At 54.6% G+C, this 23,879-nt stretch overlaps 1 protein-coding gene across 1 annotated transcript in view; it reads right to left on the minus strand.

Moving 5' to 3' along the window:
- LOC144265901 (uncharacterized) overlaps window positions 1–21,382 on the minus strand; it is a 35,179-nt gene extending 13,797 nt beyond the window's left edge. Inside the window, exons 1-18 of the mRNA XM_077818959.1 lie at window positions 21,323–21,382; window positions 16,801–16,914; window positions 16,034–16,249; window positions 15,495–15,632; window positions 14,925–15,161; window positions 14,706–14,756; window positions 9,172–9,228; window positions 8,748–8,834; window positions 8,504–8,627; window positions 7,734–7,864; window positions 5,482–5,535; window positions 4,945–5,037; window positions 4,551–4,763; window positions 3,548–3,637; window positions 3,147–3,359; window positions 1,847–1,936; window positions 1,446–1,658; window positions 187–261 (exon numbers count right to left, since the gene is read on the minus strand). Coding sequence (XP_077675085.1) covers window positions 187–261; window positions 1,446–1,658; window positions 1,847–1,936; window positions 3,147–3,359; window positions 3,548–3,637; window positions 4,551–4,763; window positions 4,945–5,037; window positions 5,482–5,535; window positions 7,734–7,864; window positions 8,504–8,627; window positions 8,748–8,834; window positions 9,172–9,228; window positions 14,706–14,756; window positions 14,925–15,161; window positions 15,495–15,632; window positions 16,034–16,249; window positions 16,801–16,866 — 2,148 coding nt within the window. The 5' untranslated portion in view covers window positions 16,867–16,914; window positions 21,323–21,382. The remainder of the gene's footprint in view (window positions 1–186; window positions 262–1,445; window positions 1,659–1,846; window positions 1,937–3,146; window positions 3,360–3,547; window positions 3,638–4,550; window positions 4,764–4,944; window positions 5,038–5,481; window positions 5,536–7,733; window positions 7,865–8,503; window positions 8,628–8,747; window positions 8,835–9,171; window positions 9,229–14,705; window positions 14,757–14,924; window positions 15,162–15,494; window positions 15,633–16,033; window positions 16,250–16,800; window positions 16,915–21,322) is intronic.
- Between the last annotated feature and the right edge of the window lie 2,497 nt (window positions 21,383–23,879).

The raw sequence follows: 23,879 nt of genomic DNA on the forward strand, positions 1-23,879 counted from the left end.
GCCGGGAGCGGGGAGAGATCGGCCATTCGGGACGGGCATGAGCGTTACCCAGCCAGAAGGGGCGCTGCCACCTCACACACCTGCAGCCCCTTCAGCCCCCACCCGCAGCCCCCTGCTATCCCAGCCCTGCTCCCCCCAGCTCTGCCGGTGCCCCTTATCCCCGACCCACAGCCCCTCTGCGCTCACCTGCTTCTGCACAAATTGTTCATATTCCGTCCTGGTGGCTTTTACTGTTTTTCTGTTTGCCTCCATCTCAGCCCTCTACGGGGGGAGAGGGGACAGGGCGGTGGTTGGGATGGGACCATCTCTGAACTCAGAGCCCCCCTCCCCTGCACTCACCACCTTCTCCCCATTCCTACAGGACCCTGCTCGCTGTGGTCGCCTTCCCACTGGCCCCCCAACTCCCCACATTTCCCCAGAACCAGGGGACAGCCATGGCCATATTGTTACTACCCCAGTGGATAGGGCTGGTTCTCTGGCTCGATCCCTGGGGGTCCCCTTATCTTCCAGGGGTTGGGGGCAGGGAGCCCCGAGCAGGACTTTGGGGGAGCTGTTGCGGTGACCCCTCCTGGCCTAGTGCGATTGGCCAATGGCAGGTGGACCTGGGGTGAGAATGAACAGAAAACAGGTGGATTGGGATTTGGGGGTTTCTAACCTCCCTCACCCCTTTCTATTGTTTTCAACTCAGTGGGGAAATGAAGGGAAATCACCCCGAAATTGTCCCCTCTACACACACACTGTATCAGGGGAGGAGAAAATATTTTAAAAAACCCGCAAAATATGAGAATCAATTTTTCTCCCACTTGTTGAAAATGAAAAACAATGAAACTTGTGACTGAGGGATGCAAGAGCCGGCTCGGAGCACAGGATTCAGGGCAGGGTTATTTATCGACTCACGTCGATGGGGTCAGGGCTGGATTCTGATCTCCATGACCCCGCTGTAAATCAGTCAAGCTGTGTCCTCTTGAAATCTAGCTACCATTGTAAGATGTTTTCATCTATTCCCATAAACAAACTTATCTATCTACCTATCGACCAATGTATCTGTTCCCTTGCATACAGAGGTTCCCAGTGCTGAGGGCTGGGACAGTCTCAGGGTGGGGTGTGATGGTTCCTTCCCACTATGCCCCGTCCCCCTCCCGCAGCAGGGTCTGCTGATCAGAACATCCTGCCCCGCTCTCCCACTCGTCCCCCTGCCCTGGTGGGCTGGTGCCTGTCATATTCTGGGCTCTCTTCCGTCCAAACCCAGCCCCCAGACACCTGCCCTCAGCCCCCCCGATCCGGCCAAACCCCCCACCCCAACCCCAATGGCCACTGCTTCCTCCATCTCCATCACAGCCACAGCTACACCCGCACCCTCGCCCGCCCTGATCCCCGCGCTCCCCACGGCCAGGACGTTCCCTGCCCCACCCCACGGCCAGGCCCAACCACTCGGCCTTCTTCACTTTAAAGCGCTCCCTGTAGGTTGACAGAAACGGGGTCGTCTGCTCGTCCAGCCCCTGAGTCAGCTCCTCCAGGGCAGCCTGTTTCTGGGGATCCTCGCCCATCAGCTCCCCCCGGCAGCGCTCCAGCAGCTCCTGGCGTTTCCCCTCCAGGCGTTGCTGCATCTCCAGGGGCTTCACCCTCAGGCAGCTGCGCATGCTCTGGTGGTCACGGTCCTGCCGGGAGCGGGGAGAGATCGGCCATTCGGGACGGGCACGAGCGTTACCCAGCCACAGGGGGCGCTGCCGCCGCGCATACCCGCAGCCCCCTCAACTCTGAGCCACAGCCCGCTGGTAACCAGCCCTCGGCTCCCCCCAGCACTACCGGTGCCCCTCACTCCCGGCCACAGCCCCTCCGTGCTCACCAGTTGCTTCACAAATTGTTGAAATTCCGTCCTGGTGGCTTCTACTGCTCTCCTGTTTACCTCCTCTATTATCGCTGACATCTCGGCCATCTGTGGGGAAAAGGGGACAGAGTGGGTTTGGGACAGGACAATCTCTGAACTGGGAGCCCCCCTCTCCCCCCACTCACCACTTCACCCCAATCCTCCAGGACCCTTCTCGCTGCTGTCACCTCCCAACTCAACCCCATACCCCCACATTCCCCCAGAGCCTGGAGCAGTCCCCCAAGGACCCCGCGGCCATGTCCACCTGTCTCTGGTTGTGTCCCTGGGGGTCCCCTTATCTCTTGGGGGCTGGGGTCAGGGAGCCCCAATCAGGACAGCTGGGGGAGCTGTTGTGGTGCCCCTCCCTAGTGTAACTGGCTACTGGCAGGTGGACCTGGGCTGAGAATGAACTGAAAACTGTCGGATTGGGATTTGGGGGTTTCTAACCTCCCAAAACCCTTTGGATTGTTTTCAAATCAGTGGGGAAATGAGGGGAAACGCCCCAAAATTGTCCCCGCGACACATGCACTGTATCAGGGGAGGAGAAAATCTTTAAAACAAACACAAAATGTGAAAATAGGTTTTCCTCCCACTGGTTGGGAATGAAAACTAACGAAACTTGAGACTGAGGGATGCAGGGGCCGGCTTGGAGCACAGGATCCGGGGCCGAGTTATTTATCGACTGATGTCAATGGGGTCAGGGCTGGATCCTGATCTCGGTGACCCCGCTGTAAATCAGTCAACCTCTGTGTCCTTTTGCAATCTAGCTACCTGTTATAAGTTGTTCTTATCTAATCTATCTATCTATCTGTCTATCCCCATAATCCTATCTATCTATCTATCTATCTATCCCCATTTCCCCCTGTATCGATTCCCTTGCATACAGAGGTTCCCAGTGCTGAGGGCTGGGACAGACCCTTGCCCATGGTGAGACGTGATGTTTCCTTCCCACTATCTGCCACCCCACAGCAGGGATCCTGATCTGAACACCCTGCCTTGCCCTCCCGCTTGTCTCCCCTGTCCTGGGGTGTTGGTGCCTGTCTTATTCCGGACCAACTTCCACCCAAACCGGGGCCCACCCAGTTGCCCAACGCTCTCCCCCCAACTCCCCCGCGCAATCAAGCCAAAGTCCCCAGCCTCAACCCCAATGGCCACTGCTTTCTCCAGCCCCACCACAGCCACAGCTATACCCGCCCCGATGCCTGCCCTGAAACCCGCACCCACCAAGGCCTGGACCCCTCCCCCCAATGTACAGGCTGAACCCCATGGCCTTCTTTACTTTAAAGCGCAGCTTGTAGTCCGACAGGAACTGGGCCATCAGCCTGTCCAGCTCCTGCTTCAGCTCCTCCAGGGCCGCCTGTTTTTGGGGATCCTCGCCCTGCAGCTCCCCCCGGCAGCGCTCCAGCAGCTCCTGGCGTTTCTCCTCCAGGCGTTGCTGCATCTCTGCAGGCTCCACACTCAGGCAGCTGCTCGTGCTCTGGTGGTCACGGTCCTGCCGGGAGCGGGGAGAGATCGGCCATTCGGGACGGGCACGAGCGTTACCCAGCCACAGGGGGCACCGCTGCCTCACACACCCGCAGCCCCCTCAACCCCGACCCACAGCCCCCTGCTATCCCAGCCCTGCTCCCCCCAGCTCTGCCGGTGCCCCTTATCCCCGACCCACAGCCCCACTGCTCTCACCTGCTTCTCTCGAAATTGTTCATATTCCCTCCTGGTGTCTTCTACTGCTTTTCTGTTTGCCTTCTCTCTCATCTCTGCCATCTCAGCCATCTGTGGGTGGAGAGGGGACAGGGAGGGGATGGGGGTGGGACAATCGATGAACTGGGAGCCCCCCACTCACCACATTCTCCCTCCATTCCTCCAGGGCCCTGCGCACTGCTCCCACCTCCCCACTCGCCCCCCAACCCCCCCATTCCCGCAAAGCCAGGGGCAGCCCCACAATGACCCCACAGCCATGGTCACATGAGCACCACCCCAGTGCAGGGGGTTGGTTCTCCAGTCGGGTCCCTGGGGGTCCCCTTATCTCTTGGGGGCTGGGGTCAGGGAGCCCCAATCAGGGCATTTGGGGAAGCTGTTGTGGTGTCCCTCCCTAGTGCGACTGGCTAATGGCACGTGGACCTGGGCTGAGAATGAACTGAAAACTGTCGGATTGGGACCCCGCTGTAAATCAATCAACCTTTGTGTCCTTTTGCAATCAAGCTACCCGTTGTAAGTTGTTCTTATCTATCTATCTACCTATCTATCTATCCATCCCAATACACCCCTCTCATCTATCTATCTATCTATCTATCTATCTATCTATCTATCCCCTTGCATACAGAGGTTCTCATTACTCAGGGCTGGGACAGAGACTTGCCCAGGGTGGGGGGTGATGTTCCTCCCCACTATCTGTCACCCCACAGTCGGGGCTCCTGACCCAAATACCCTGCCCCACCCTCCTCCTTGTCCTCCTGCCCTTGGGTGGTGGTGTCTGTCTGGATCCAGACCACCTTCTGTCCACCCAGCTGCCCCCGCCCCCAATCAGGCCAAAGCCCCCCGCCCTGACCCCAAGAAACACTGCTTCCTCCAGCCCCACCACAGTCATAGCTACACCCGCCCCGATGCCTACTCCGATACCCGCACCCACCACTTCCAGGACCTCCTCCCCCCCAGTGTACAGGCCCAACCCCATGGCCTTCTTCACTTTAAAGCGCTGTTCATATCCTGGCAGGAACTGGGCCATCAGCCTGTCCAGGCCCTGCTTCAGCTCCTCCAGGGCCGCCTGTTTCTCGGGGTCTTTGCCCCGCAGCTTCCCCCGGCAGCGCTCCAGCAGCTCCTGGCGTTTCTCCTCCAGGCGATGCTGCATCTCTGCAGGCTTCACACTCAGGCAGCTGCTCGTGCTCTGGTGGTCACGGTCCTGCCGGGAGACATCGGCCATTCGGGACGGGCACGAGCGTTACCCAGCCACAGGGGGCGCTGCCGCCTCACACACCCGCAGCCCCCTCAACCCCGACCCGCAGCCCCCTGCTAGCCCAGCCCTGCTCCCCCAAGCTCTGCCGGTGCCCCTTATCCCCGACCCACAGCCCCTCTGAGCTCACCAGCTGCTGCACAAATTGTTCATATTCCTGGCTGGCGGCTTCTACTGCTCTGCCGTTTATCTCCTCTCTCATGGCTGCAAACACCTCGGCCATCTGTGAAGGGAGAGGGGAAAGGGTGGGGGTGGGGATGGGATAGGCCCATCTCTGAACTGGGAGCCCCCCCCCCCCCAGTCACCACCTTCCCCCCATTCCTACAGGACCCTGCTCCTTGCTATCACCTCCACACTGGCCCCCGACCCCCCACATTCCCCCAGAGCCAGGGGGCAGCCCCTTGACCCCATGGTAATAGCCACATTGCTGCCACCGCAGTGGAGGGGACTGGTTCTCTGGCAGGGCTTCCTGCACGTGCCCTTATCTCTTGCGTGCTGGGAGTCCCCGATAAGCACATTTGGGGGATCTGTTATGGTGCCCCCTCCTGGCCTAGTGTGACTGGCCAATGGCAGGAGAACCTGGGGTCAGGGTCAAGAGAACCAGCCCCCACCCACCTCCCATATCCAGGCTGGAAAGAGAGAGGCGGGGAGAGGGGTGACCCGGTACCTTCACAGGGGAGGAAAAGTTGTAGCGTTTGGTCTTCAAGTACTGGGAGACGTCCTGTGGGGAGTAACACCCGGGGGAACTGGGATCAGGGACAGCTCAGCCCCCTGCCCCCCGCTGAGCCGCCTGCCCGCTCCCTGTTGCACAGCTCCCCCTACTGACCCCCACCCGTTCCCCGCAGCACAGCTCCCCCTACTGACCCCCACCCGTTCCCCGCAGCACAGCGCCCCCTGCTGACCCCCACCCGTTCCCCGCAGCACAGCTCCCCCTACTGACCCCCACCCGTTCCCCACAGCACAGCGCCCCCTGCTGACCCCCACCCGTTCCCCACAGCACAGCGCCCCCTGCTGACCCCCATCCGTTCCCCACAGCACAGCGCCCCCTGCTGACCCCCACCCGTTCCCCGCAGCACAGCGCCCCCTGCTGACCCCCACCCGTTCCACGCAGCACAGAGCCCCCTGCTGACCCCCACCCGTTCCCCGCAGCACAGCTCCCCCTACTGACCCGCACCCGTTCCCCGCAGCACAGCGCCCCCTGCTGACCCCCACCCGTTCCCCGCAGCACAGAGCCCCCTGCTGACCCCCACCCGTTCCCCGCAGCACAGAGCCCCCTGCTGACCCCCACCCGTTCCCCGCAGCACAGAGCCCCCTGCTGACCCCCACCCGTTCCCCGCAGCACAGCTCCCCCTCCTGACCCGCACCCGTTCCCCGCAGCACAGAGCCCCCTGCTGACCCCCACCCGTTCCCCGCAGCACAGCTCCCCCTACTGACCCGCACCCGTTCCCCGCAGCACAGCGCCCCCTGCCGACCCCCACCCGTTCCCTGCAGCACAGAGCCCCCTGCTGACCCCCACCCGTTCCCCGCAGCACAGCGCCCCCTGCTGACCCCCACCCGTTCCCCGCAGCACAGAGCCCCCTGCTGACCCCCACCCGTTCCCCGCAGCACAGCGCCCCCTGCTGACCCCCACCCGTTCCCCGCAGCACAGCTCCCCCTCCTGACCCGCACCCGTTCCCCGCAGCACAGCGCCCCCTGCCGACCCCCACCCGTTCCCTGCAGCACAGCGTCCCCTGCCGACCCGCACCCGTTCCCTGCAGCACAGCGCCCCCTGCCGACCCCCACCCGTTCCCTGCAGCACAGAGCCCCCTGCCGACCCCCACCCGTTCCCCGCAGCACAGCTCCCCCTACTGACCCGCACCCGTTCCCCGCAGCACAGCGCCCCCTGCTGACCCCCACCCGTTCCCCGCAGCACGGCGCCCCCTGCTGACCCCCACCCGTTCCCTGCAGCACAGCGCCCCCTGCTGACCCCCACCCGTTCCCCGCAGCACAGAGCCCCCTGCTGACCACCACCCGTTCCCTGCAGCACAGCGCCCCCTGCCGACCCCCACCCGTTCCCTGCAGCACAGAGCCCCCTGCTGACCCCCACCCGTTCCCTGCAGCACAGAGCCCCCTGCCGACCCGCACCCGTTCCCTGCAGCACGGCGCCCCCTGCAGACCCCCACCCGTTCCCTGCAGCACGGCGCCCCCTGCTGACCCCCACCCGATCCCTGCAGCACAGAGCCCCCTGCTGACCCCCACCCGTTCCCTGCAGCACAGCGCCCCCTGCCGACCCGCACCCGTTCCCTGCAGCACAGAGCCCCCTGCTGACCCCCACCCGTTCCCTGCAGCACAGCGCCCCCTGCTGACCCCCACCCGTTCCCTGCAGCACAGCGCCCCCTGCCGACCCGCACCCGTTCCCTGCAGCACAGAGCCCCCTGCCGACCCGCACCCGTTCCCTGCAGCACAGCGCCCCCTGCTGACCCCCACCCGTTCCCTGCAGCACAGCGCCCCCTGCCGACCCGCACCCGTTCCCTGCAGCACAGCGCCCCCTGCCGACCCGCACCCGTTCCCTGCAGCACAGCGCCCCCTGCCGACCCCCACCCGTTCCCTGCAGCACGGCGCCCCCTGCTGACCCCCACCCGATCCCTGCAGCACAGAGCCCCCTGCTGACCCCCACCCGTTCCCTGCAGCACAGCGCCCCCTGCTGACCCCCACCCGTTCCCTGCAGCACGGCGCCCCCTGCTGACCCCCACCCGTTCCCTGCAGCACGGCGCCCCCTGCTGAACCCCCACCCGCTCCCTGCAGCACGGCGCCCCCTGCTGACCCCCACCTGCTCCCTGCAGCATGGCAGCCCATATTGAACCCCTGTCCCTGCTTTGCAGCCCTTTTGCTGTCTCCCATCCAGGCCCCCCTCCCCTTTAGCAGACCCCACTCTCCCACCTTGATGCTGGCAGCCAGCTGAGCCCCAGTCAGCCCCTTCCTGGCTTGGTCCGTCCGGGCGTGTGTCCCTGCTGAGCTCTCTACGGTGCTGACATAGTCCCGCAGATACTGTCGGAAATATTTGTCCATGTCTGCAGGGGGGGGAAAAGGACATAGGCATCCAGGAGGGACCCAGGTGTCTGGGGTAGGACACAAGTTAAATGGGGTATGTGGGGGGCTAGTTTGTGCCACAGGAAATGAGATTCCATCTCTGGGCAATGGCTGCTTAGCACCTCCCCACACACACCCCACTGCCCGGGGGGAAATGGGGGAGGAGCAGCGGGAGCAGGGAGAGGCTGCAGTGGAGGGGTCAGCAGTCTCCACTGCGTGGTGCCAGGGGACCCATGAAGACCTAAAAGGGGGAAACCTGCTTCGTCCCTCTAGGATCCCAGGACCCCAGCAGTGACCCTGCATGTCCCCCTCCCCTCCTGCATAGATGCTGTGACCTAGTGAGTTCACCTGTGCCGTGGGCAGGACAGTAAATTCTAAGTCAAGGGGGGGGGTGAGCTGGGCACTGGGATTTTGGGGTGGGGGCAGCACAGAAGGGAGAGAAAGGGGCAAGAAAGGGGCAGCAGAGGAGAGAGGGTGGGGATGGGGGCATGGATGAGGATGGGGGAAGTGCAAGAGGGGATGGGAATGGGTGCAGGGACAGGAGTGGGGACAGTGCAGGAGGGGGTGGGGGCTGGGGGAGCAGTGCAGGGGGTAAGAGGGGAGAAGATGGGGTCTCTTACTGCCTGGCATCCCTGCCTCGCTCCTGATGAACTCTGTGCCAGGGTGGGGCAGTAGGTAGCACCGGGAGCCGCTTTCCCTCAGGGCTCCAACCACCAGGGGCTGCTGAGCAGAGGCCTCCAGTTTCTACAGGAATCAAAGTAACATTTGCGGCCATCAGACCCGCTGTGGAACCCTTCAACTCCACCCCAAAGTCAGAGTTTGCTGTTTCCATGAACACACGTGGCGCCCGGCTCTGATCATTACCTGTGTGATGTCTGTGAGATACTCCTGCCCCCCGCCTGCGCCGTAGGCTCTGGAGTGCTGCCAATCTCGCACCAACAGGTCCAGGTGCTGCAACGGAGAGCACAGGGGAAGGGTCACTCTGGGGCTGGGGGGGGCACAGAGAGGAGACCAGAGCTGGAGGCTGCTGTCCAACCCAGCCACCGACACTGAGACCCTGGGCATGATGTGGGGGTGGAAGAACAATGGGGGCAGGGACTGGCTGTTCTGGGTTTGTCCAGCGCCTGGCATGACGGGGTCCGAGCCTAGGATGGGGGCTCTGAGGTGCTCTGATAATAGAGATGATAGATAGGAATAGTAAGAATCAGGTGGGGTGACTGGAGCAGGGGGTGGGGTGGAACTAGCATTGTACCCGCATGTCGGGGGGTGATGGGAAACAAGGACCCACCTGGATTGGGGCCAGATTGCAGGTCTCTCCAACCTCCTTCGCAACCCGAATGAACATCTGAGATGCAGAGAGAGAGACAAGGCAATTTTTTCCATCTTGAAGAAACCATCCCCTCAAAGGTGACCAATCAAGATTGGCGACGCAAAATAAACGAGTGAAATAAATGCCACTGAAACTAAAGGGATCCCAGACAACATTAAGTGGAAACTGATAACTGAAGAGAGAAAAATTGACAAAATGAAGAGAGAAAACATAATTTCAAACAACAATAACTCAACACCAGTAATCACGCATCCAGAAGCAATAACTGAATTCAGAAAACCCAATAGCTGGTTCTAGAAAAGCAGTCACAGAAGACACAGAAAGCCAAAAATCAAACTCATTGAGCCAATAATTGGAGACCAAAAAGAAATAATGAAAAGAAGAAAACTAGTCACTGGAATCAGAAAACCAGTTATTGAAACCCGAAAAGCAGTGAAAGAAATCACACAATCACTTAGCAAAATCAACAAACTAATAATTAATGCCAGAAAACCAATGGTCAAAAATAGAAAACCAGTATTCATCAAAGTCAGAAAACCAGTAATCGAAGTAAGTTATCGGGTATTAACGTCTGAAAGCCAACAATAAAAAATAAGTATTTGAAATAAGAAAACCAATAGTCAGAGAGTCAAAACCAGCAGTGCAAGTCAGAAAAACAGATATCAAAGTCAAAATACCCCAAAGTGAAAGACAGAAAACCAGTAATCAATATCAGAAAACCAATAACTGAAAGCAGAAGTCCAGTAATCAAAGCCACAAAAGTAGTAATTGAAGCCAGAAAACCAATAGCCAAAACAGAAAACCAGTAACTGAAGTACGAAGACCAGTTATCAAGGTCACAAAACCAAGTCAGAGTTAGAAAATGAATAGTCAAAGACAGAAAACCAACAGTGAAAAGAAGCAATAAGTGAACAGCAGAAATGAAAAAAATGTTTAAACACCCCAAATATATAACGAAAAATTAAAAGCCAATAATCAGTAGAAAGACGCTGATAAATGAAGCCCAGTAAACAAACATTGAAATCTTGCAATCAATAAACAAAAAGCAGAAAATTGATAACAAACCCCCCCCTCAACCAATGAGAAGAATCAAAATCTGACGATCAAAGAACAAAACCCAATAAATGAAATGTGCCACGTGATAACTAAAGCCGCAAAACTGACAACCATGGACCAAAACACAATGAACAAGAACTGAAAACTGAAGACTGAAAATCAAAGATCGAAACCTGAGAAACAGTGGAACCCAAAAATGTGGAGAGAGAAACCCAACAAACGCTAACATTTGGCTGTTCTTTGAAAGTGGAAGTTTGCATGAAAACATTCTGATTTTGTCAGTGCCAAATCGCCGCCTCACTGACAGACCTAACCAAAAAGAAACAGCCAAATGCCGTTCAGTGGACCGAAGAGTATCAGAAGGCCTTTAACCAGCTTAAAGCGACACTCATGTCTGACCCTGTACTAAGGGCCCCAGACTTTGACAAACCATTCCTAGTAACCACAGATGCGTCTGAGCGTGGTGTGGAAGCAGTTTTAATGCAGGAAGGACCGGTTCAGGAGTTCCATCCTGTCATGTTTCTCAGCAAGAAGATGTCTGAGAGGGAAAGCCACTGGTCAGTCAGTGAAAAAGAATGTTACGCCATTGTCTACGCTCTGGAAAAGCTACGCCCATATGTTTGGGGACGGCGTTTCCACCTGCAAACCGACCATGCTGCGCTACGGTGGCTTCATACCGCCACGGGAAATAACAAAAAACTTATTTGGTGGAGTTTAGCTCTCCAAGATTTTGATTTCGACATCCAACATATCTCAGGAGCTTCTAACAAAGTGGCTGATGCACTCTCCCGTGCATCCGATGAAGTGAGCTGTAGCTCACGAAAGCTTATGCTCAAATAAATTTGTTAGTCTCTAAGGTGCCACAAGTACTCCTTTTCTTTTTGCGAATACAGACTAACATGGCTGCTACTCTGAAATCTCCCGTGAAAGTTTCCCAGAATCAACTGGTTAAAATCGTCCTTGAGATGTGGAAAATATTGTTAGTCTTTATACACTTGGTAGTATATTTAGAGGTGCATGTGTCTTATTAACTCTGATTTCTCCTAGAGCTCCAGGAAGAAATCACAGCCAGTGTTTCACCCTATCTGTGATTTGGGGGGCGTGTCATAAATATAAAGGGAAGGGTAACCACCTTTCTGTATACAGTGCTATAAACTCCCTCCTGGCCGGAGGCAAAACCTTTTCATCCGTAAAGGGTTAAGAAGCTAAGGTAACCTAGCTGGCACCTGACCCAAAATGACCAATGAGGTGACAAGATACTTTCAAATCTGGAGGGGGCGGGGAACAAAGGCTCTGTGTGTCTGTGTGATGCTTTTGCTGGGACCAGGTCAGGAATGTTCTTCAGAACTTCTGTTAAGTTAGTAAGTAATCTAGCTAGAAGAACGTTAGATTTCCTTTTCTTTAATGGCTGGTAAAATAGGCTGTGCTGGATGGAATGTATATTCCTGTTTTTGTGTCTTGCTTTCTTTCATCCTAGCCTCTCTGTTTTTAACTAACTTTACACCCGAGAGTTAGAAAGAAAACAACAAAACAAAACAAAAAAACTGGCATGTAAAATTTTGCTGTGCTGTAACCGGATACTTCTATTTTTTTTTTCCTGGTAGCTGTTCTCATCCTACAGAAAAATCCTTTTGTTATGCCTGCTGCTCTGTCCCCCAGGCAGAGACACAGAATCTAGAGCTGCAATCACCTTTTACAAAATCCTTTAAAATCCTGCTGTGCTTCTGGTTCAAAATGATCTCTGGTTCAAAATGATCTCAAAATAATTCCAAAATGATCTCATAATGATCCCACCCGCTCTGCCACCATGTCAAGGTTCCTTCCCCACTCTGAACTCTAGCGTACAGATGTGGGGACCTGTATGAAAGACCCCCTAAGCTTATTCTTACCAGCTTAGGTTAAAAACTTCCCCAAGGCACAAACTTTGCCTTGTCCTTGAACCCTATGCTGCCACCACCAAGCGTTTTAAATAAAGACCAGGGAAAGAGACCACTTGGAGACGTCTTCCCCCAAAATATCCCCCCAAGCCCTACACCTCCTTTCCTGGGGAAGGCTTGATAAAAATCCTCACCAGTTTGCATAGGTGAACACAGACACAAACCCTTGGATCTTAAGAACAATGAAAAATCAATCAGGCTCTTAAAAGAAGAATTTTAATTAAAGAAAAGGTAAAAGAATCACCTTTGTAAAATCAGGATGGTAAATACCTTACAGCGTAATCAGGTTCAAAACATAAAGAATCCCTCTAGGCAAAACCTTAAGTTACAAAAAGACACAAAAACAGGAATATACATTCCATTCAGCACAGCTTATTTTACCAGCCATTAAACAAAAGGAAATCTAACACATTTATAGCTAGATTACTTACTAACTAACAGAAGTTCTGAGGCTGCATTCCTGATCTGTTCCCGGCAAAAGCATCACACAGACACACAGAGCCTTTGTCGTCCCCCCTCCCCCAGATCTGAAAGTATCTTGTCCCCTCATTGGTCATTTTGGTCAGGTGCCAGCAAAGTTATCTTAGCTTCTTAACCCTTTACAGGTGAAAGGGTTTTGCCTCTGGCCAGGAGGGATTTTATAGCACTGTATACAGAAAGGTGGTTACCCTTCCCTTCATATTTATGACAATCAGCTTTCCATTTTTCAACAAGACTTTTATTTTCCATCTCCCGAAATGATCGCTCTGAAATCAACTGACCCAACTAATGGTGGGTACAAAACAACGAACAGCTGACAGCCAGTAGTGACTCACAAATAATCAATAACTGGCAGCTATTAATGAATATAAAATAACTAATTATACAAGTTAGTTAATTGGCTAAGCGAAGTAAAAGGCCTAACACAGAACCGGATGGCATTTCTCTTTGTCTTTCTGTATCGTGATAACTTTTTGAGACCACATCTGATCCTGCCCATCCAGGCTCAGTGTCTGGGTGCCACGCAAGGGCAAGTTGCTCCTGCCCCATATGGGGCTGTCATGAACATACAGCTAAGGGTAGCATAAAATCCCTCCTTTACCTGTAAAGGGTTAAGAAGCTCAGATAACCTGGTTGGCATGTGACCAAAAGGACCAATAAGGGGAGAAGATACTTTCAAATCTGTGGGGGAAGGTTTTTGTTTGGTGTTCCTTTGTTCTCCCTGGGTCAGCAAGGAACCAGGGCAGGGAAAATACATCTCCCAAAGCCATACCTGAACTAAGCATCTAAGATTACAAAAATTGTAAGAGGAAGGAAATGAGTTAGTTTATCTTTTGTTTTAGCTTGTGAATTTTCCCTGTGCTAAGAGGGGGGTTTATCCCTGTTTTTGTAACTTTGAAGTTTTGCCTAGAGGGGAATCCTCTATATTTTGAATCTGATTACCCTGAAACATTACCTTCCATCCTGATTTTAAAGAGGTGCTTCTTTTACTTTTTTCTTTATAATAAAGTTCTGGTTTTTAAATAATCTGATTGGTTTTAGTGTCCTAAAACCCAGGGATTTGGTCTGTGCTCACCTGTACCAATTGGTGAGGATATTATTCTCAAGCCTCCCCAGGAAAAGGGGTGAAGGGGCTTGGGGGGAATACTTTGGGGAACAGGAACTCCAAGTGGTTCTTTTCCTTGAGTCTTTGTCTAACTCACTTGGTGGTGGCAGCATACCGTCCAAGGGCAAGCAAGAATTTGTGCCTTGGGGAAGTTTTTAATTTAAGCTGGTAGAAATAAGTTTAGGGGTCTTTCATGCGGTTCCCCACATCTGTGTCCCACAGTTCAGAGTGGGGAGGGAACCCTGACAGGGGCACAGGCAGAGAGTGGGGCTGGGTGCCACGGGCATACTAAGGTGCCAGCCCAAGAAGGCCGAGGTACGGTTGGGAGGGTGTTTCCCTTAACTCTGTTGGCCCTGGCTTGGCTAAATGCGACATTCTGGATGGGCCCGCGCTGTGAGAAATGCTGATTTCTGGGGGAAGCTGTATCTGGGCTAACCCCTTGCTCCACCCACCCCAGCTCTAGGTCACCAAACCCACCGTGAGCTGCCACAAGGCTCCCTCACCATCCCGGCAATCTGAGTCCGCAGACACATTTCAGATCACTTAGTGGAGTGAACCGGGACACAAAAGTTTCTTCTCCACCGGACCTTCAGGAGGTCCAGCACTCGGCTGTGAGAACCAACTGCCCAGAGCTAATTGGTTAATGAATAATAGCTGTCAGGTAATGATAAATAACCAGAAATATGACAGTCACTAATATTTTATTAATGACTGATCATGTATTACTGTTCAGACTCACCACACCTGAAACCCCAGCCTGGGGCGAGATCGCTAGGTCTTTCTAAACATCAATAACAGCCTCTAGACTGCCCCACTCCAATCCCCACACCGCCCAGGGACTTGGGTCCCCCCGGCAGCGACCTGGCTGGCAGGTCCATGTCAGTAGAGTTGTGTGTATCCCCTGCCCCACCCACCTCCAAATAATCTGCCTCCGTCCGCGTAAACGTGCTGGGAATATTGAAGATCTAGAAAATAATATGAAGAAAAGGTGAGCCCTCCCGCCAACCCCACACCTCACTCACCTCACAGCAGAACAGCCCCCCTGCCGACCCCCCCCCCCCCCGCCCACTCCCCGCAGCATGGCACCACCTGCGGAGCCCCCAGTCCCGTCCCCTGCAGCATGGTGCCCCCACCCAGTAGGAGCTGAGCAATATGCTGAACACGGAGAGCTTGATGCTGGTCTCCATGGGGCGTTGCAGGTCCAGGCAGCCCTCAGTGTCCACCAGGAACACAGCCACCTGCAGGGACAGACACACAGACAGATCCACCGGCCACAGCAACGGGCGTCCTGTGCTAACACCACCCTCGCCCCTGCCCAGCCCCGGCACCTCCGCTGCCCGGCTCCCTGGGGCCTGGCCTGGGCACGCTGGCTGGAGGCGGGCCCTGGGGGAGGAGCTTCAAGCTGTGAACATCCCCCACCCCCAACTCCAGCCCAGTGTGTCTGTAGGGAGCCCCAGGGCTGGGACCTTGCCCCCATCTGCCCATTTCTCTCCCCCCACCCACTGCTCCATCCCGCCTCCTCCAGCCCTCCAGTCCCCCTACCTCCACACAGGACTTTGCACCCCAGACATCCCCATTCCCCTCTCCCCTCCCCCACTATTCCAGCCCCCCTGCTCCCTTAGAATCTTCCCCCCACATCACCCTCATTCCCCGCCCCTCCTGCCCCATTCCCCATCCCCCTGCCTGCCCCCTGCCCCACTCACCCTCCTCCCTTGGTCCTGGACCCAGAGGGGCTGGTCCCACATCCATACCCCCTTCGTCACGGTCTCTATCCCATTACAACACTCAAACCCCCGCAGGACCTCGTCTTCTCGGTCCATCCATGACGCATCCACAGCCTCCTGCAGGGGGAGACCAGGGCAAGGTCAGGAGGGAACGGGGTTTGGGTCTGGGGTCCTGAGGGAGCAGGGGAGGGGGTGGAGTCCTAGCGGTCTGGGAGTGAAGGTACGGCTGGAGAGTGGGTCCGGTGATACATGGGGAGGGCATGGGGCCTGTGCTGCAGGGGGAGGGGCCATGGCTGGAGGTTGGGGCCTATGTTGCTTGGTGGGGGGGCATGGTTGGAGGGTGGGGCCTCAGTTGCTCTGCCCTGGGCCTGGTACAGGGGGAGAGCCCTGGCTGGGGAGAGGGGACCTTTGCTGTAGAGGGCAAGGCCTGGGGTGGAGGGGGCGGGGCCCTGTCTGGGGTGGGCGGGGTCTGCGGTTCAGGGGGCGGGGCCTTAACTGGGGATCCCGTCCTCACTCACCGGGCTCTGGAGTTGGCGCAGCAGGCAGTTCAGCAGGAAGGATTTGCCCCGGCGCTGCTCCCCGATGATGGACACCAGGCAGACGGGGGCGTCCCCCACCCCACCCTGCTCCAGGCAGCGGCTCAGGGCCTCCTTGTCCAGGGTCAGGTCCCCTTCCTCGTCCAGACGCACCAGCTGCACCGGGCGGCCCGGCTCTGGCTGAGCCCCCGGCCCCTGCTGCAGGGAGAGAGCAGGGTCAGAGCTGGGACTCCACCCCTGAGCCAGTCAGTCCCCTGCCCTGGGGCCTTTGGGACCCAGTGCTCCTAGAGGGGAAAGGCCCCTTTCTCTGATCTGGTCTGTCTGGTCTCACCACCTCCATCTCTTCCCATGAGGACTCTGTGATTTTCTCCACCAGGGCTCTCAACCGCGTGTCTGGGGTTATCCTGTCCCTGGAGCAGGGAGCCCGGCACGTAGGGCACTGGGACCCCCGGGCCAAGACCACACGCCAGTGAGCCACGAGGCAGCCCCAGCAGAAGGAGATGGGTTTGTTCAAGACATCCAGGCAGATGGAGCAGGTGACATCATCCCAGAGTTGCTCCATCTCTCTGGAACTCGTTGAGAGGGGGACCTACTGGGTGAGAACCTGGCACGCAGGAGCAGATGGGCTCTGATGGAGAATGGCTGATCTCTAGCCCAGGTGTGCCCCTTCCTGACAGCAGGAGGCTGGGGGTGGGAGAAAGAGAGAACACGGGAATATTTCTGTCAATAAGCTGTGTGACTCAGTTTACCTGCCCAGTTTGTATTCCTGTCCCCTGGGTGGAACCAGAGCAAGAAGACAGATTGCAAGAAGTCATGGCGGAGATTGGTAGATTCCAAGGCCAGGAGGGACCAAGGCTGAGCTCCTGGATAACACAGGCCAGAGAACTCCCCCCAATTAATTCCTGTTTGAACGAGAGCAGATTTCCTAGAAACACATCCCATCTCAACAGAGAATCCACCACGCTGCTTGGTACATTGCTCCCATGGTTAATTCCCCTCCCTGGTAAACATGGACATCTGGTTTCCACCTTGAATGTGTCTAGGTTCAGCTTCCAGCCATGGGATCACGTTGGACCTTCCTCTGCTAGACTGTGGAGACCATTATTAAATATTTGTTCCCCGTGTAGGTTAAACCAAAGCAGTTCGCACCCAGCCCTCATGTTTCCTGCTCCTGCACCTGGGAGGCAGAGGTGAAACTGGAAAAGGGGCTCTAAAGACTGGCAAGAAAATATATAGAACCCCTCTATTTTTGCGGGGGGAGGGTGTGAACATCTGGGGGGCTGGCTCTCCTTGCCTGGCTTAGCTTGTCCCTGTAAATGTCCTGATCGTGGCTAACAAAAGACAAGTCACGTTCTGTTGAATTCCACAGACCCAAAGTTTTAGCTGGTTGAACTGAGTCAGAGTTTGACAGTGTTTCAAATCATGCCATGAGCCAGGCCCAGCGTTGGGGGTAGATTAGCTGCTGTCTCTGCCTGTCTCTCTGCTGGACAGACAGCAAGGTCGGAACTGCCCCTGCCTGGCAGGAACCCCACATTAATTTGCACCCCACAGAGAGCCGAGCGCTCTCATGTGACTGGGCAATGCCCCAGCCCAGCTTGGGGAGGGTCGGTGAAACACAGGAAACAAATGGGAGGGAACGATCTTGCCCCCTGGGGGGAAATAGATTGTGGGGGTCGACCTGGCCCTGTGGGGGGAAATAAATTGGGGGGGATGATCCTGCCCCCCTGGGTAGAGGGGGGATGGGCTAGATTGGGGCAGACACCCTCCACACACACACACCCCACACACACACCGGCTCTTTCCCGGCCAAATCTTTACTTCTCCGCAGAAAAACTTCGTCTGAAAAACAAAAGCAAAAGCAAAACTCCCCATGTCTTTTATGTGCTCCTCCTCTGGTGAGAGTGTGAGGGTGGGTGGGGCGGTCCTGCTCTCACAGGTGCTGCTAGGGGGAGGGAGGGCAGTGAGGGTGGTGGGGACACAGAGAGGCACAGGGGGTGAGGCCAAGCTGGAAAAGCAAGTGACAGAGACCAGAGAGTGCAGAAAGAGAGAGATGGGGAGAAAGTCAGAATGTGGAAGGAGGCTTAGAAAAAGATGGAATAGAGAGACTACCATGGGGTGGTGGAGCTCTGCAAAGGGGGGCTCATCAGGTAGCCTGGGGAACTCAGAGGGGTCCCCATGAGGTGACGAGACCACCCCCTACACAGATGGCCAGGGCTCCTCCTATCTTCAGCAGTGGGCTGGGCTCTGCCTAAGGACCATTTGACTGCGGGGACCGGGTGGCTCAGTGGTAGGGGAGCTGGGAGCTCCAATTCTGTCAGGCATGGCACAGACCCTGACTGAGATCAGGGCCCCACTGTGCCAGGCACTCCACAGACACATCATGAGACAGTCTCTGTTGAAAGAGCTCAGGTGTAAACAGAAAAGTTTTATCATCCCCATTTTGAAAATGGGGAAACTGAGGCCACCAGGGCTTTAAGGTTTCAGAGTAGCAGCCGTGTTAGTCTGTATTCGCAAAAAGAAAAGGAGGACTTGTGGCACCTTAGAGACTAACCAATTTATTTGAGCATAAGCTTTCGTGAGCTACAGCTCACTTCATCGGATGCATTTAGTGGAAAACACAGTGAGGACATATATATACACACAGAACATGAGAAAAAACCAAAACCAAAAAACCAAACCTGTAAGGAGAGTGATCAATTAAGATGAGCTATTACCAGCAGGAGAGCCGGGAGGGGGGGAAACTTTTTGTAGTGATAATCAAGGTGAGCCATTTCCAGCAGTTAACAAGAACGAGTGAGGAAGAGTGGGCGTGGGGGTGGGGGAGGGAAAGAAATAAATATGGGGAAATAGTTTTACTTTGTGTAATGACCCATCCATTCCAAGCCTCTATTCAAGCCTAAGTTAATTGTATCCAGTTTGCAAATTAATTCCAATTCAGCAGTCTCTCGCTGGAGACTGTTTTTGAAGTCTTTTTGTTGTAATATCGCAACTTTCATTTCTGTAATTGCGTGACCAGAGAGATTGAAGTGTTCTCCGACTGGTTTATGAATGTTACAATTCTTGATGTCTGATTTGTGTCCATTTATTCTTTTACGTAGAGACTGTCCGGTTTGACCAATGTACATGGCAGAGGGGCATTGCTGGCACATGATGGCATATATCACATTGGTAGATGTGCAGGTGAACGAGCCTCTGACAGTGTGGCTGATGTGTTTAGGCCCTTTGATGGTGTCCCCTGAATAGATATGTGGGCACAGTTGGCAACGGGCTTTGTTGCAAGGAGAGGTTCCTGGGTTAGTGGTTCTGTTGTGTGGTGTGTGGTTGCTGGTGAGTATTTGCTTCAGGTTGCGGGGCTGTCTGTAGGCAAGGACTGGCCTGTCTCCCAAGATCTGTGAGACTGTTGGGTCGTCCTTCAGGATAGGTTGTAGATCCCTGATGATGTGCTGGAGAGGTTTTAGTTGGGGGCTGAAGGTGACGGCTAGTGGCGTTCTGTTATTTTTTTTGTTGGGCCTGTCCTGTAGTAGGTGACTTCTGGGAACTCTTCTGGCTCTGTCAATCTGTTTCTTCACTTCAGCAGGTGGGTATTGTAGTTGTAAGAATGCTTGATAGAGATCTTGTAGGTGTTTGTCTCTGTCTGAGGGGTTGGAGCAAATGCGGTTGTATCGTAGAGCTTGGCTGTAGACAACGGATCATGTGGTGTGGTCTTGGTGAAAGCTGGAGGCATGTAGGTAGGAATAGCGGTCAGTAGGTTTCCGGTATAGGGTGGTGTTTATGTGACTATTGCTTATTAGAACTGTAGTGTCCAGGAAGTGGATCTCTTGTGTGGACTGGTCCAGGCTGAGGTTGATGGTGGGATGGAAATTGTTGAAATCATGTTTATTTTTTTTCACCCCTCATCCCCCCACTGTTCCTCAGTCGTTCTTGTTAACTGCTGGAAATAGCCCACCTTGATTATCACTACAAAAAGCCCCCTCCTCCCCCCACCCCGCTCTCCTGCTGGTAATAGCTCATCTTAATTGATCATTCTCCTTACAGGTTTGGCTTTTTGGTTTTGTTTTTTTTTTCTCATGTTCTGTGTGTATATATATGTCCACACTGTGTTTTCCACTAAATGCATCCGATGAAGTGAGCTGTAGCTCACGAAAGCTTATGCTCAAATAAATTGGTAAGTCTCTAAGGTGCCACAAGTACTCCAGGGCTTTAAGGGGCACTGGAAATGCCAGGAGTGGTGACTGTCGTGGGGTCAGACATTTTGCCCCATAGGAGACAAAGCCACCTTGCGAGTTTCAGGAAGTTACCACTTCCTCTCCCTACAGAAATAACACCCGAGCAGAGCTGCCTCTTCTCGGAAACCAGGCATTTCTTAGAACTGAGCTGGAAGCAGGGTCGGAATGAGCTCCCCCCTGACAACTAGGGGAAAGGAGGAGGAAGAGGTGGACGAGCGGAGGAAAAGGACTTTAGCAGCCGACCTTGTTTGCGTGGACACAGCTACCCTGCCCAGATGCTCAGCACAATGGGGCTGCTTTGCCCAAAGGATCCCTTTCGGCTGGTGTTGGGTCACGAGTCACTTTGTTATCGGGGCAGGGGTACAAGGGCTGGTATCCTTGTTGTGTGAATCCAGGGCAGCAGAACTGGGCTTGGCCTGCCCTGACTGAGGGACTCCCCCGCAACTGACCTGCACTCGCTAGGCAGGGGACATGGGCGTCAAAGCCTAGAGGGGAGAGAAAGTGTGTGTTTGCGGTTGTTGCAGGGGCTTATGCCCTAGGTCCTATTTGACTTTTCTTGTTTCCACTGTGTAACAAGAGAGCTGGCTGAGAGTTTGGCTGCAGCCCAGCAGAGCTGAAATCACTGGGAAGCAGGTCTAGGCCCTAGACTTGCTTTGGGACAGCGTTTCTGGTGCAAGAAGCTGCCCAGTCTGCTCTGGCATTGAGGCTCCCCCACGGACAGCTGACATCACTGACAGCTGCGTTACATCGGGGGCACTCAAGACATCCCAGAGGGTGCAGATCAGGGGTAGCTGATACCAGATGGAGCGATTAATATGTAACAAAAGAGGTGCCAGGGCTTACGCAGTTTTTTTTACATTCATAAGTGACACGGCAAACCCACAGGAGCTGGGGCTCTGAACTGCCCGGCCCAGAGGTGCTGGGCTCTGAACTGCCAGGTCGGGAGATGCTTTGGCTCAGTCCTGGCACAAATGAAGCCCTTGATGGATTAGATTGGGACAAACTCCTTAAACCTGCACCCCGCTCTCCTGGCCCCCGTTCTTACCTGGCCAAATCTTCGCTTCTCTCCGTGCAGGCAAAATGTTATCTGAGAAACAAAAGTGAAACTCCCGTGTCTCGCATGAGCTCAGCTGCTGGAAGCGGGTGTGAGGATGGCGGGGGGCGGGGCGGCCCTGCTCTCGCATTGGCACTGCCAGGATGTGGAAGGGCAGTGGGGCTGGGGGGGACGCAGAGAGCCACAGAGGGGTGGGCCCAGGCTGGAGGGTGCAGAAAGAGGGGACTGGGAGGGAGAGTCGGAGTGTGTTAAGAGGGTGAGAAAAAGTGGGAACAGAGACCAACTCTGGAGGGACTCTGCAAAGGGGGGGGTGCGTCAGTCAGCCTGGGAAACTCAAGAGGGGAGCCCATGGGGTGAAGAGACCACCCCACATATTGCCAGGGCTCCCCCTGTCTTCAGCACTGGGCTGGGCTCTGCTTCAGGGCCATTGACTGGGAGTGGGGCTGGGGTGGGGCAGGGGGCTCAGTGGTAGGGGAGATAAGCACCACAATTGTGCCATCAGGGATGGTCTACATGGTGCTGGTCCTGCCGTGAGTGCAGGGGACTGGACTTGATGGCCTCTCGAGGTCCCTTCCAGGCCTATGGTTCTATGATTCTATCCTGAGAGACAATCCCTGTGCCAAAGTTTTATCATCCCCATTTTGTACATGGGGAAACTGAGGCCCAGAGAGAGGCAGTGACTTGTTCAATCACATGAGGCATCAGTGGCAGAACCAGAGATAGAACCAGGAGTCCTGGCTCCCAGCCCTGCATCTGGATGACAAGATCTGTTCAAGTCTTCCTGCTTTTCACCATTGCTTCTCCCATTGTTCCCACAAACCTACTCTTGAACCTCAGAAACTTTCTGTCCTTGGGAAAATACACCCGCCACTCCCCACATCCTAGATCATGCGTTTTGGAGCAGTGGGGGGCTGGGAGGCAGGACTCCTGGGTTCTATGCTTAACTCTTGAGAGTTTGGGATTGTCACCTGAATAATGACTGGCAGGTTGCGGGGATGGGCCTAGGGAATGGGACATGAGGCCTTTCCCCTCCAGGATGTGACAGCTCCAACAGGATCTCAGCTGTTTATGAATTGTTGCCATTTGCAGTTCACACCTTTGGGCTAAGCAGAGATCAGGACCTGCCCGTTCCTGGCTGTGACATTTGACACTTAATTCAGTTAAGAAATTCCTTTGTGTAGGAATAACAACCCCAGAGATTGACTGTGGACATGAGCAGCCTTTGCATCTTGGAGTCCCTACCAGGAAATATTAACAACAGACCATAGCCAGGAGATTCCTGTTTCTTCTCCTTTAACCTCTGGCCTCATCTCTGCTAGGGAAAAAGGCGTGTTACCGACCCGCAGACAAAGCAGCACTTTGCACTGGGTTCGTTTCTTCTCTGACTCAGATGGAAACTGAAAGAAACAAGGGAACGGCTCTTTCTGCAGAAACAAGAGATTTAGCAGATTTCATGCTGGCTGCATGCCTGGAGAGCAGACACAGCCACCCAGAAGGCACTGAGTTGCAGCTGAGGCTGGGATGGGACAGGTGGGTAAACTGCAGAGTGACACTGATGTTTTCTCAGTGGGGACCTTGCTGTCACCAAGGACTGTTCTGAACCTCACATCTGTAGAGGGCTCTGTGAGCATCTCTTTCTTCGGGCCTTTACTGCCTTTGGGTAGGACAGCCTGTGACACTGGACCTCACAGTAGCACCCTTGAACCCCCATATTCACCACTGTGATAGGATTATGAGATGTTTTGTATTATGCATTCCTTGTGAGGCATCATTTAAAAAGTCTTGATCTGTTGAATGCTAACATCCTGTTGGGTTGGATGTACTCTCATTGCATGGGGAGTGTCAAGGTTCCTTCCCCACTCTGAACTCTAGGGTACAGATGTGGGGACCTGCATGAAAACCTCCTAAGCTTACTTTCACCAGCTTAGGTTAAAACTTCCCCAAGGTACAAACTATTTTACCTTTTGCCCTTGGACTTTCGCTGCCACCGCCAAACGTCTAACTGGGTTTATTATTAGGAAAGAGCCCGTTTGGAAACGTCTTTCCCTCCAAAATCCTCACCAAAACCTTGCACGCCCCTTCCTGGGGAAGGTTTGGTAAAAATCCTCACCAATTTGCATAGGTGACCACAGACCCAAACCCTTGAATCTTAAGAACAATGAAAAAAGCATTCAGTTTCTTACAAGAAGAATTTTAAAAGAAAAAAAAGTAACAAGAATCACCCCTGTAAAATCAGGATGGTAAATACCTTACAGGGTAATTATATTCAAAACATAGAGAATCTAGGCAAAACCTTAAGTTACAAAAAGACATAAAAACAGGAATATCCATTCCATTCAGCACAGCTTATTTTCTCAGCCATTTAAAGAAATCATAATCTAACGCATATCTAGCTAGATTACTTACTAAATTCTAAGACTCCATTCCTGTTCTGTCCCCGGCAAAAGCATCACACAGACGGACCCAGACCCTTTGTTTTCCCCCCCTCCAGCTTTGAAAGTATCTTGTCTCCTCATTGGTCATTTTGGTCAGGTGCCAGCCAGGTTAT

Source organism: Eretmochelys imbricata, chromosome 6 (genome assembly GCF_965152235.1).
Source record: "Eretmochelys imbricata isolate rEreImb1 chromosome 6, rEreImb1.hap1, whole genome shotgun sequence".
Lineage (NCBI taxonomy): Eukaryota > Metazoa > Chordata > Testudines > Cheloniidae > Eretmochelys > Eretmochelys imbricata.